General features: G+C 37.6%; 1 protein-coding gene across 9 annotated transcripts in view; it reads left to right on the top strand.

Moving 5' to 3' along the window:
- Positions 1-14,569, top strand: part of PMCA (plasma membrane calcium-transporting ATPase 3) — a 1,183,542-nt gene that overhangs the window by 392,314 nt on the left and 776,659 nt on the right. For all 9 annotated transcript variants that reach the window (XM_090387939.1, XM_090387938.1, XM_090387937.1 and 6 more), the window contains one exon: positions 768-893. In XM_090387939.1, coding sequence (XP_090244065.1) covers positions 768-893 — 126 coding nt within the window. The remainder of the gene's footprint in view (positions 1-767; positions 894-14,569) is intronic.

Genomic DNA, 14,569 nt, shown 5'->3' with positions numbered 1-14,569 from the left:
TTATATTAAATCGACGATCCGAATATGCGAAACCGCGAATAACGGGGGTTTACTGTAATTTAAATTAAAACCATGTAGTTTAATAAATGTTCCTTTATTGATCTTATTGTACACATTGCTGCTCAAAATTTAAGAGAATGTGTTTAAAAAACAATGATTGATTTAAATGATCATATCTTGCACCTTTCCTTTCACCAGTGCTCCCATTGGTACTTTATACACCGAGCCTGGTGATTTTGCTGTCATTGAATGCACATCTGAAATTCACTGGTGTCAGGTATTGTCAGAAAATTTTACTGAATCTCTTCCCTTTCAACTTAAATTTCATTATTAGAAACTAGAAGTTACTTAGAGCAAGGTCGGGGTTGGAGTCACAGAAATTTGATTCTTTGCCAGAAACTGTTGGACAGACAAGGCTGACACCTGAACATTTATGCTTTTTATAAATCATCTCCAAAGGCAGTTTGTAACATGTTCGGTGAAACTGTTTTATCAAAGGCTAAACAAATCTTGATGCAAACTTTGTTCTTTTTAAGCACATTTTACACATCTTAAATGCCATTTTATACATCTTCACTTAATTGCTTGATATAATGTTGAATTAGGAATGATGTGAAAATACCTGAATTCTTTCAACTTTTGTGCTATTATCAGTATTATTGTTATCTAATCATTCTCTTAACTTTTGGACACACACCTCATATTTAATATTGTTGTGTGCATTGAAACAATATCAATAAAATCACTAAGGTTATGAAACATTTCAGGTGATTTATTGCCATCTGATGGTATCGTAATCCAGAGTAATGATCTAAAGGTTGATGAAAGTTCCTTGACTGGAGAGTCTGACCATGTAAAGAAGGGTGAACGTCATGATCCAATGTTATTTTCAGGTAGAGTTAAAGTAGTTTAGATCTTATTTAATCTTTTTGTTTTTTTAGATACTTTGTAATAAGTCAAGGCAAAAATACTTCAATGGACAGATTTTATAATTATGATCTATCCCTTAAATTATTATACATTGTTCTTTCAATGTTGCTTTTTAACTTAATTATTGATATTAATTTTTAGTGATTTATTGCAACACGAACAAAAAATTATAAAAATTTTCACAGTTGGATCTTTTATGCAAAAAAAAAAAATTGTATGTGTGGTAAATGGTACCAAAAGGTACTCTTGAATTAGAGTTACAATTATTTTAATAATTGCTGAAGGACATAAAGAAAAGAAAAATGATATATCTTGGACATCTGATGAGGAACAACAAATATGCAATTCCATGGTTAATTATTGAGGGGAGAATGGAAGGAAGAAGAAGAAGAAAAAAGCCCTGGAGAAGACTTGCATCATGGTTTGATAACATTAAGAATTGGACAGGACTGAACACCGAGAAGCTGTTCAGAGCTACCAGAGACAGCGACATTTGCCATGGTGGTCGCTGACCTCCATTATGTGATGGCACACAAAGAAGAGTTATTGTAGTATCTACTCCAAAATTGCCTCAAACCTCTCTAAAATATAATGCATAAACAGGTTTTTTTTTTTTTTTTCCTTTCCCAAATCTGAATGTCCTTAAATGCTAATTACTGTTTTATACATGGTCCTACCAGTTTATTAGAGAATCTCGCAGTTTTATATCCACATGCTTCTCATTGTAGGTTAGTTAAAAAATAGCACGTCAAAGACATGCTGGGTCACCCATTACACCAGACTTATAAAAAAAACTGCAGTACATTGATAGAGCCATTAAAGATTTACTATAGGAGATGGTGACATCAGCAACCTCAGGGAAGGCATACAATCTTATGTGCTCATGCAGTGTTATTATTTATTGGGTCTAAGGGTCAAAGCTGTATCAGATGTTTCCCTTATATCTACCATATATTCATTCTAATGCAGCAGGAGCACTGCCAAGCCAGTCACTATGTGGATATCAGGGTGTTTATTAAGGTGTTATTTGTGTTGTATGACCAATTACCAGTCGGAGAGAGAGGTGGCATGAGGACACTGTAGTCACCTTTGCTTCCGTAAAGGGGATTACAATGGTCTCAGACAGTTTTAAATTCTGTACAGTGGGATCAACTGATGATGTTACCAACAGCAAATTCTAAGTGGGAAGCATTCAAGGAATTAATAGTAGAAGCTACTAACTGTTTCATACCTATTAAGAAATATTGTTCAACGTTTAGGCCTAAATGATTGTCATATGAACTAATGAGACTCGTGGCAAAATGCATGGGATGCATATAAATTATCAGGCGACACAGAAGCCTATGATATATATAAGCTAGTATGTAATCAAGTCACAAAGGAGGTTAGGCAGGCGAAGGCAGATTACAAGAAATCTTTGGCAAAGGATGCTAAGAAAAACAGCAAGGATTTCTTTACTTATATAAACCCTAAAAGGAAGGGGATGAATCTGATTGGTCCACTTGATATCGATGGTTCGACTGTTGATGATCCTGCTCAGATAGCAAACAAACTGAATGAGTATTTTGCATCTATATTCACACATGAGGAGTTATTATGGTTTGAAAATGCCACAAGGTTATCATATTGTAACAGGGTGCTTAATAATTTTTTAATAACTGAGAACAAAGTGGAGGAGAAATTGTTGAATTTAAACATAAGAAAGGCACCTGGGGTGGATGGGATCTATCCAGTTATACTAAAGGAGGCGGCAAAGGAAGTAAGCAAACCCTTAGCCATAATTATGAGCGCATCCTTGGACTCAGGGGAGGTCCCCACGGACTGGAGATGTGCAAATCTGTCCCCAGTTCACAAAGGGGGATTGAAGGATGACACGAGTAATTATAGACCAGTTAGTTTAACTTCTGTATTGAGTAAAATAATGGAGTCACTGGTTAAAGACGCATTGCAGGATCATCTAGACAAGACTGCAGCAATAATTCAGACACAGCATGGGTTTGTTAAGGGAAAGTCTTGTCTGACAAATTTGATTGGTTTTTATGATGTGGTTACAAAGGAACTGGATGCAAAAATAATTTTGATATGATATATTTGGATTTCAGAAAAGTTTTTAACATCTTGCGCATGGAAGACTACTGTACAAATTGGAGCAGAATGGTATTAAGGGTAAGTTGCTACAATGGATAAAAGGATGGTTGAGTGGGAGAAGACAGAGGGTGATAATCTATGTGTGCTGCTCTTCGTGGACTAATGTTATTAGTGGAGTTCCACAGGGTTCGGTGTTGTGTCCACTGTTGTTTTGTATATTTATCAATGATATTGATGAAGATATATAAGGCTTAGTATCAAAGTTTGCAGATGATACAAAGGTTGGCAGGATTGTTAATGACAGTAATGGCAGTGTGTTACTGCAACAGGATCTATAAAATTTGGGCAAATGGGCTGAGAAGTGGCAACTGAAGATTAACATTGAAAAATGTTAATCTTCTTAAAAATGTTAATGAAAAATGTTCATACTGCATATTGGTAGAAGTAACCCCAGAGAAACGTACCAACTGTGCGGTACTACACTTAAGATGGTAGAAAATGAAAAACACCTGGGAGTAATTGTGCAGTCTGATATTAAGTTTTCTGAGCAATGCAGACAGGCTGCCAAGGCAGGTCATGGGGTGTTGTCAATGATATACAGGAATTTTGCTAGCAGGAAAAAGGAGGTGATTGTCTCTATGTATAAGGCAATGATCAGGCCACACCTTGAGTACACTGTACTGGTCTGGAGGGGTCATTTTAGGAATGATGTAGATTTGCTTGTGTGTGTACAGAGAAGGGCAACAAGATTGGTGAGGGGAATGAAGGGATCCTCTTACCAGGAGAGGCTTAAGTTCTGCAAATTGCAGCAGCTGGAGACTAGGCACCTGCGAGGTGATATGATTGAGGTGTATAAGGCCTTAAATTGGTTGAGCATGCTGAATTCTGATGGGATTCTTCCACTTGTTCAGATTATGAACCTTAGAGGACATAAATTGAAATTGAGGAAGGACAGATGTAGAATAGATGTGCGGAAATTTGCCTTTAGCCAACAGGTGGTTAATTGCTGGAACAAACTTCCATCTGTCATGGAATGTGATAGCGTAAATAAATTTAAGGAGGAACTGGACAAACATTTAGATTGCATTGTTTTTTAATTATTATTATTTTTTTTTTTTGGCTGATGCTATGTAAGCTCATGCACTTGCTTCCTTGCATCACACGCCACTACTACTACTACTACTACCTGGTTCTCACCCGAAGCAATGAGGAGGCAATCAGGCCACATTCTGCTGAATACTCTTTTTGGGCTACCTTCATTTCTACCTAGATGACAAAAGAAGAATGGCCTTGGATGTATAAGAGAGCTGCAGGAGTAGGGGGTGGTGGTGGTGGTGGTGAGAAGGTGTGGCACACAGTGTAGAAAGTACAAGGTTCACTTCTCCATGAATTAGTCATGCACTACTCATACCTATCTGGCATGGATAGTGTCTACAAGAATTCCACTCCTGGTGAAATGGATCTCCTGGATTACTCACATTTTCACTCTCCTTTCACTCACTTAGCAGTGGGGTGGTTGAGATAATTCTTTGTTACACGGAGTAAGGAAAGGTGTTGGAAGCCAGCAAAATCAGCTGATCGTCCCACCTGGCAAAGAGCACAGATCAAAAAAAAAAAAGAGAGTGAGAGGAGGAGAAGAAGAGGTTGTTATTGTAGTGTTGATGAAGTTCTTGCCAGTCACACAATGTCACGAGTAACGGAAAGGATCAGTCAAATCTGCTGCTCTGTGCATTACTGGTAACTAATTTTCTTCTGTCGAAGGCACTTTAAGAGAACAGTGAAAAGTCAGAAGCAGTTCCATCTTAATCTGCCAAGAGACCAAAATGGATAGTGATAAGATCCCTCCAAAGGTACCTGAAGAGAATGTGATCCTAGTTGACATAGGCTGAGTGGATTTTCTCCAATTCTCTTCTCATTGAATTTTTTTATTAATATATCCATGTCCTGTGATCAAGGAGGTGTGGAAGATCCTTGAAGATTTGTTTTCCCATCACTGCAGGCAAAGTTCACTTTGTGCATGAAGCTGTGGTGGTTTCATAGGTGGAGTTATGCCATCTTATTGCCTCCCAGATATTTTTATTTTGATTTATACTTTTAGTTGTTTTTATTTAGTTTTGGTATTATCAGCAATACCAAAATGATGCAAGGAAGAGCTTCAGCATCATAGCATAAACCATTAAAAAAAATCCATCTCATTTGTTCAGTCATTCTCTAAATTTATTCAGTATCTCTCTCTGGTTGAAAGCAAATTTCTACACTTCTGTCCTGCAACCATCCCTTTCCATTTTAAATTTATGACCTCTTTCGTGTGTCATCCAAGAAAGAGCAAGGATGCCACCAGCACATAGTTTATTAAACTCATTTATAGCCTTAAAAATTTCAGTGCAGTCTACTCAAAGGTGCTTAGTTTGCAGACACTGCAATTTACAGAGCTTGAGTCTTTGTCAATAAGAGTTTCCCACTGAGGCCTTTGTTGTTCTCTGCACTCATTTCAACAGATATGTATCCTTAAAGTGAGCCTTTGAAACGTGTATGCAGTGCCCAAGGTGCATCTTGACCATTGCCTTATATACACAATGGAATAACACCTCTTTGTCCCTGTTGAGAAATTTCCTGTATATCATTGCTAGAACCCCATAAGCTGTCTTAGCAGCTTGTCTGCACTGGTTAGGGAATGTCATGTCAGACTACAGCTACCCAGGTCTTGAATAATTTTCTGCTATCTTGAATTCGGTACCATCCAAATAGTATGCTATTCTGAGTAATGTTAATTGGATTAATGGATGGATTAATGTTACTGAAAAATGTGTTTTGTTGCATTATTATCAATTCATACTTCCATTCTAGTATTGATTATGTGGTATATAATGAACAATGTTCATACTGTTATATAGCGATTTCAACCTAACTATGCGTGTAAAGAAAGAACGGCAAGCTGCAATAGATAAACAGTTAGTTGTCCTTGACCTTTCTCAAATTATTCCACTCCTTCCTACTAGAGAAAATGAAACCCCTTGATCTGTTAGGTCTTGGGCGATACTGATTCAGATGCTTAACAGATCTTCCCCTCCTATAAACTATGGTTTTCATTATTAACAAAAATTAAAAGCATGTTTATTAATGACACTTGCTTTGACTTAGATTAGTATTAGTAATGGCCACATGGTGCAAGGAAGCCTATAGCTTATGTGCACTAGCCAAAAAAATAAATAAATAAAAATAAAATAATAATAATAATAAGAATAAAATTTTAAAAAAGTAAATAATTGATAAGAGAAAATGAAATGAACAACCTATGCATTTCCTTCCTCCTGTAGGTAATTATCCAGCTGACCTTTTAATTTCCCCAAACTGTCAGCCTCTACCACCCACGTAGGTAACTTATTCGAGTAATTTATACCTCGCTGGCCAAAATAAAACTTCCTACAATCCAGTCTAAACTCCCCCCCCCCCCAGTGTTGAGTCTGTTTGGTATGACATAAACACTGGGAAAGGGAAAATGAGAGTAGGAGTATGTTATAGGCCTAATGACTCTGATGAGTACAATGAACAGTTGTGCAGAGAAATAGAAATAGCCAGTAAATCAGAATGTCTTGTAATGGGAGATTTTAACTTTCCAGATATTGATTGGAACTTGTAAGTTGGTCGCTACCATGCTAGCAAGACTTTTGTGAATTTTTTTTTATGTTTTTTTTTTTTTTTTTTATGTGAACCCCAAACACAAGAGGTATTAGAACCTATAGTACTTAGTACCGTGCTTGGGTTGGAGGTTGAGAAGACGAAAGAAGATATTTGTTGACATTGGACTTGAACTTCTGTAGATTGTAATTTTCAGGAAATACGTATGAAGGAAGGTTGTTCCAGAAAACGGCAGTTGAATGAATAAATGAGGAAGATGAAAAGTTGGTTCTGTGGGTTTGAAGTTGGACAGTAAATGGATGTTGGCTGGTGGCGGCACGTGTTCAGACTGTTTTGAAAGAGAGAGCAGGAATTATAGAAGCCAATTCAGAAGAACAGTGCCCATGGAAGTATCTGTAAAAGAGGCATGCAGCAGAAACAGTGCGTCTATGAGAAAGCGAGTGGAGAGACTCTGTTAGAGATGAGTCATTAATTAACCTGACTGCCCTCTTCTGAATGGAATCTAGAAGCCTGAGAGAGGTTTTGGGGGCACCACCCCATATGTGGGAACAATATTCCATGGCAGGGCGGATTTGTGATTTGTACAGAGTGAACAGCTGTGTGGAAGAAAAGTAACAGAAAGTGAAAGAGAAAACCAAGTTTTTTCAATGCAGAGGAAGCAATATTTGTAATGTGCTTGTGCCAAGAGAGATTAGAAGTCAGGGTAATCCCCAAAAGAGATATAACCTTTTGCCTAGAAATTGGAGTGTCACTAAAGATAAGCATAGGAGCAGAAGAATCCTTTTTGCGAGATATAAGACAAGACTGAGTTTTAGAAGGGTTGAAATCAACTAAGTTGTCTTTGCCCCACTGGAGAATTACCTGAAGATCGGCATTTAAGGAATTGGTAGCAGATGTTCGAGAAATTGAAGCTGATTCAGCAGGACAAGATTTCTCAAAACGGAAAGTTGAATGCAATGTGCTATCATCGGCAAAACTATGGATAGGATTTCCAGTCAATGGAAGAAGGTCATTGATATACAAGAGGAAAAGAGTGGGGGAAAGAACTGAACCTTGGGGGACACCGGCATTAGTGGAGAAGTTAGAAGACAGAGAGCCATCTACCATCACCCTCAGTGAGCGATCAGAGAGAAAACTGGATAACCAATTACTAAAAACAGTTGGTAAACCATAAGATGGAAGCTTGTTTAGAAGACCTTTATGCCAAACACGATCAAAAGCCTTTGAGATGTCTTTCCGAACCTTTCCATTGAATTAGTCCATAAATGGGTAACATAAGCCAGGATATCACCAGTTGATCAACACTGACGGAATCCATACTGGTGATCGTTGATCAGACGGAAGGTTTCAAGGTAGTTTAAGAGTTGGCGGTTAATTGATTTCTCCATTACTTTAGAAAGAGTAGAAGTAATTGCAATGGGACGATAATTGGATGGGAGGGATTTGTCACCCTTTTTAGGAACTGGCTGGATATGAGCAAATTTCCAAGCAGAAGGAAAAACACCTTTGGAATAAGAAAGTGAAAAAAGGCGGCAAAGAATAGGAGTAAGTTCAGGAGCACAGATTTTGAGAACAAGTGGAGAAATACCATCAGGACCTGGAGCTTTCTTAGCATCAAGATTCATCAAAATCCTTCTGATATCCTTTTGACGGAAGACCACAGGAGGCATTGAATGGACCATGTTGGGAATGATGGGAGGTGTTTTACCAAATTCATTAATACATGAGCTGGAAGAAAAATGGGATGCTAGCAGGTCAGCTTTATCCTTGGCTGAAGTGACAACAGAACCATCTGGTTTGGACAGAGGTGGAAGCAGAGATGGGCAAAAGTTGCGGCCAATAGCTTTGGCAAGAGACCAGAATGCTCGTCTACCATTAGGGCAAGAAGCAAGTTTTCTACTCTTAGCCTGTTCAAACTCTAGTTTGGACTGATTAATAACTGCTTTAGAATGGTTGCGAGCTTTGGTGTAGGCAGAAAATGAAACTGAAGAATTAGAAACAAGCCAATTACGATATGCAACATTCTTCTCTTGAACAGCCTTAGCACATTTATTGGAAAACCAAGGTTTAGATAAAGGACGAGATTTTAAAGTGGAGTGTGGGATAAAGGATTCCATTCCTGCAAGAATAATTTCACTGACACGATCTGAGCAAACGTTGACATCAGGAGTTTTGAAACAGTAATCCGACCAAGGAAAAGAAGAAAAGAAGTCTCGCAGGTCATCCCATTTTGCATTCTTGTAATGCCAAACAACACGAGGTTGGGAATAGCCATGAGATAAAAGTTCCATTGGAGAAGAGACAATCACCAAGTTGTGATTTGAAGTGCCTAAAGGACCTCTCACTTCGACCGTATACTTAGAAGTGTTGTTTGTGAGAAAAAGATCAAGCGTATTGGCTGTATGATTCGGATTGTCCGGTATTCTTGTAGGTAAATGAACAATCTGTGCTAGGTCATTAGTAATTGCAAAAGTTTCAGCATCTCGACCTGCTGGGTCGGTGTGACTAGAAAACGGAAGCCAGCTGGATTTGTGAACATTAAAATCACCATGGAAAATTACCTCACTGTTAGGAAAGTTGGACTGAAGAAAGTCAAGTTGCAACGAGAGGAAGTCAAAGAGCTCCAAGTGATTAGTGGAGTTGGGAGAACGGTAGAGACAACAGATGAATTTTACACAATGAGGTAGAGAGATTTTAAGCCAGAGAAGATCAAAGAGAGGAGATTCCAAATTGCCAAGTCTCTGACAGGGAATATCAGAACGGACATATGCACAAGTACCACCTTTGAGGCAAAAGGAATCATACAGCGAATAATTTGGGCATCTGAGATGAGCAGTAGTTGAATCAACCGATAACTGAGATTCTGTCAGAAAAAGTACATGTGGTTTGGCAGACTGCAAGTGGAAATGGACATCATTGAGATTAGAATTGAGACCACGTATATTTGTGAAATGAATTAGGAAATCCTTGGGAGGTTTAGATCTTTTCGCAGATAAGCTTGCTCTGTTAGTTTGACAATTCATAGTGTATTCAATAGTAAGAAAAAGTGGGTGGGATATGCTGTATGAAGTAATGAAATTTTTGGATATGGCATACACGTGGTAAGAATATACCCAGATCTTTGACATAACGTGGCCTCGACAATGCTTCCCGCATATACACTACTCGGACTCCCTCCAGTCACTATCTGGCAGAGTAGAGGTAGCAAGATTATACACTAGCTGATCCGGAAGCCTCCTAGAGAGTTACCAATAGGTTCGGTCCGGTGTACTAACTAGCGGCCGACCTGCGAAAACCGTTTTAGAGCTGTACCCTCGAAATGTAAGGAATATTGGATCTCGCCACGACGTTCATCATAACCTCAAAGGTCATCAATCATACTGCATGATGGAAGAGATAGGGAAGGGTTGACCGGAACTTAGCTCTAGAGACTAAACATGGGTTCCACCACTTCAAGCCTCCAATAAGCAAAGTGGTGGTATTTCACCGGTTGATGAGAGTCATCTACCACCTAGTACTGCCTGGTAACATAGAGGGGCGGCGTTCCTCCATGTGGTGTGGGCACCACACCTTGACCCCTGCTTATGTTGGTTCACACCTGGGTGGTCACCCACCATGTGCTTGTGCATGGAGGTTATACCCAGGATTACTAACAGTCCCACCATCGTGAAGGTGCAAGCAGAGGATTTGGCTGTCACAGACCGTCCGAACTTTGCCGAAATTGGGTCCACTTGACTTGAGTGTCACCCGAATATCAGTTCCATCGGCGTTTTAGACTCCCAGGTAGCAAGTACAGCTTGTCTGGCATATCTGAAAGAATGTCTGTGACAACCTCTACAGCAACATGTTCGAGGGGCAACCTCTCTAATTATCAGCAGTGATTATTCATGCATTAAGAATTTGCAGATAAAGGAGCCACTAGGTGACAGTGATCACAGTCTACTGATATGGGATTTACTTAAAGATGAGGCGACTCTGTCACCATGTGGGCAGGAGCAGTAGTGTGTAGTACACGCTTCTTGATTAGACCAGGGTTCGAGCCAGTGACAACTAAATACAGAGGATGCAGAAAGGTCAGGGAATGACCACCGCATATCCCCGGAGCAATATGGCCTTAGTTGCTAATGCTCCTAAAAACCAAATAACAACAACTTAAAGATGTAACTACCATCAAGGGTAAAGGGAAGGGTTTTTGTTTTCTTAAAGGTGATTATAGTGGTCTCAGATAGTTTTTAAAATCTATGAAATGGGATCAACTGATGACATTACCAACGGTGCATTCTAAATTAGAAGCCCTCAGCGACAATCTTGGAGGCTACTAGACTTTTCATACCAACTAAGGAATACTGTTCAAGGTTCAAGCCTAAATGAATGTCAGATGAATTAATGAGGCTCATGGCAGAAAAGAAAAATGCATGGGATGCATATAAATTAATGGGTGACATGGAAGCCTATGGCAGATATAAGTTGGTCTGTAACCAAGTCACAAAGGAGGTTAGGCAGGCAAAGGCAGATGAGAGATCTTTGGCAAGGGATGGAAAGAAAAACAGCAAAGAGTTCTTTACGTATGTAAACTCTAGAAGGAAGTAGATGAATCAGATTGGTCGACTGTATATCGATGGTTCAACTGTTGATGATCCTGCTCAGGTGGTTAACAAACTAAATGGATATTTTGCATCTACATTCACACATGAGGAGTCATTCAAGGAGGGGAATGCCAGAACAGGGAGATAAGTGATTCTGTATTAACAGGGAGATAAGTGATTTTGTAATAACTGAGAGCAAAGTGGAGGAGAAATTGTTGAAGTTTAACATAAAAAAGGTACCTGTGGCAGATGGAATGTCTATCCAGTTATAATGAAGGAGGCAGCAAGGAAAGTAAGCAAACCCTTAGCCATAATTATGAGAGCGTCCATAAGGTCAGGGGAGGTCCTCATGGACTGCAGATGTGCAAATGTGTCTCCAATTCACAAAGGGTGACGCAAATAATTATAGGACTGTTAGTTAAGTCTGTTCGGGGGAAAATAATGGAGTCACTGGTTAAAGAGGTGATACAGGATCACCTAGAGAAGACAGCAGTAATAGTTCAGACACAGCATGGGTTTAAGGGGAAGTCTTTTCTGTCCAATTTGATTGGCTACTACGATGTGGTCACAAAGGAACTGGATGAAAAAAATAAATTTAATATCATATACTTGGATTTCATGAAAGCTTTTGATACTGTTGCACATGGAAGACTGGTGTACAAATTAGAGTGGTATGGCATTAAGGTAGGGTGACCATATGTTTTTTTGGAGAAACTAGGACATTCCCATTTTTAAAAAGAGGACAAAACTAGGACATTTTAAACTTTTTTATTAACAAAATATTATGAACGTTATATGATTTATTGATAAAATAGAAATGTCTTCTGGTAAAATAAAACAGACATTCTTTTAAAAATACACTTAATACTTTTAAAAAAATTAATATTTTCTAAGATTTTTGGCTGTTTAGTTATTTTTCTTAAAATTCTCGGCATTTCTTTTTCATATATGATGTGTAGTAAACAATAAGCCTTTATTTACTTCAAACTGTAACAGGTTTCTTCCCTTTTGGTCATTGAATGTTCATCAGTGAAGACCGAATATAGAAGGAATAAATACTATAATTTTTAATAATTCAGAACCTAATTCTAAAGTTTGACAAAAAAACACATTCCTTATGCAGTAGTTCATCAATTTCTTATTTTTTCCATGAATTTTATACCATGAAATTAACTGAACAGCCTTGAAGAATGGATAGGGTGACTATATATTTTTTATGAAAACTAGGATAGCAGAGGAAGAATACAAAAATAGGACTATAAATTTTTTTATTGCAAAAGATAAAAAACAGAAAATAGTGGCAAAATAAAATACATCTTGTTGACATAAAAATTAAATCGGTATTCTTTTAAAAAAACATTTAACAATTAATTGAAATTAATATTTACTTGAAGATAAAATTTCTACTAAAACTTTTGGTTCATTAATTATGTGGTTGTAAAATTCTTCACATGTCATTTGCATATTATATATAGTAAATAATATTCCTTTAACAGCTTCAATTTTTAATTGGTTTCTTTCCTTTGTCCACTGACTATTTATCAATGAAAATACACGTTCAACATTTGCATTATGGCCAAATACACAAAAGATGAATTGTACAATTTTTAGTAACTCTGAAGTTAATTCAGAAGTTTTACATTGTTTAAAAAACATTACCCATTTCTCATTTGCAGTTGATGTATTCCATTTCTCATTTTCTTGTTGTGTTCCAAGAATAACTTTAAATTATGCCATTGATCAAACAGTTTTACATCATCGACTGTGACTCCCTTCTCACAAAGATATTCTAAGCAGGAATGAACATTGTCCCAAATCGATCCATTCTAAGATTTAAAACTCGTCTAATGATTTTAACCATGATTCAGTATGTTTTAAAGTACAGCCATACAAATTCTCGATTTGAACTCTAAACTGTGTGACTTCATTTTCCTTACCCTTTTCTGTTGCAATTTTTAGTATTGAGCACACTTTTAACGGAAGAAATTTATTGGTTTTCCTCTCCGTGAGCAAATGAAAAACAGTCTTAAGGATTTTCCACACTTCAATTATTGAAATACAGTCTCTTTCAATACGTTTTATATTTTCTTGAAAGACTGACATGAATGAATGAGCGAATGAAAGGTATGCCTCATTCATATCATCTTCAAAAAATGTTTGCAATATTGCTGGTGAATCTTCCAGCGACAGAAAATAGGACTTAAACCCTTCATAAAGTTCTAAAATGCGATTTATAGCTGGAAAGAGAGATGACCATCGTGTTTTGGTATAGTATAAAGGTTGCTTATACTCTGTCTCTACAAAATTCAAAAGTCCTTTGGTGATTCAACTCTCAGTATAAATAGAGAAATGATTGTAGATTACCCTAACCAGCATTTCTATATTGATTGGTAGCCCATCAAAACTATAATGCACAGTATTATTTAAATGTGTGCTGGACAATCAATTCCAATTAATTTATCATTAAGTTTTTCTTTTAGTTTAAAATACACATTATTTCTTCCAGCTCTTTTGACACCACCCAAGTTAGTATTACAGTTATCACCAGAAAAAGAGATACATTTAGTTATAATGTTCTTTTTGGTTAAAACATCACCTTTCATATTTGCAATTGTGTGTGATTGCTCATTGGGTTGATTAATTATATCTAAAAATTTACATTTAGTTCCACCATAATTCAAAGTACTGAATTAGAATTGAGAATATTTTCAGTGAACCACGATTGCTAGCATCTGTTGAAATGCTTATATATGGTATGTTTTTTAAATCATTCATTACAAGATCAATTGTATGTGGTTCAAAAATATTATTTATGATTGCCTTAGCCTTAGTCCTGCCACACAACATTTTTTGACAAATATATGAATCAGGAAACATTCTTTTCATTAGCGGACTCCAACAATCCAGCGAGCAGTATGATTGGTGATGCATTACTGTATGATATGCTGCCACGCCTTCAGAAGCTCTGATGAGTTTAACATCCCTAGAGAGATTGTGCAAGGCTCAAGGGGTAGAATTTTTCTCAGCCTGGTCTGTGCTTGTTAACAGAAGAGACTGCTTCTACAGGAATGGGATACACTTATAGAAAGGGTGCAAGAATATTTGCTGATGCTATCGAGGCAGAGTTAAGTAGGCTGTAAAACTGCTAGCTTGGGGGATACATGGACTAATAGATTAACAGTAGCCACTGGCAGAGGTAAAAGTGATTCTTGCACTACTTCTATTGAAATGCAATTGAGCAGCAGCCTGGAAAGCAAGGCAATGGGAATTTCCAGGACTGCTGGGTGTCATTGTGGAACAATTAAATACATGGGCTGTGTTAGGGT

The sequence above is a fragment of the Mastigoproctus giganteus genome, chromosome 13 (assembly GCF_048544385.1).
Source record: "Mastigoproctus giganteus isolate SK-2022 chromosome 13, ASM4854438v1, whole genome shotgun sequence".
Lineage (NCBI taxonomy): Eukaryota > Metazoa > Arthropoda > Arachnida > Uropygi > Thelyphonidae > Mastigoproctus > Mastigoproctus giganteus.
Note: the sequence above shows the minus strand (reverse complement) of the source record. Positions and strands in the feature narration are given on the sequence as shown.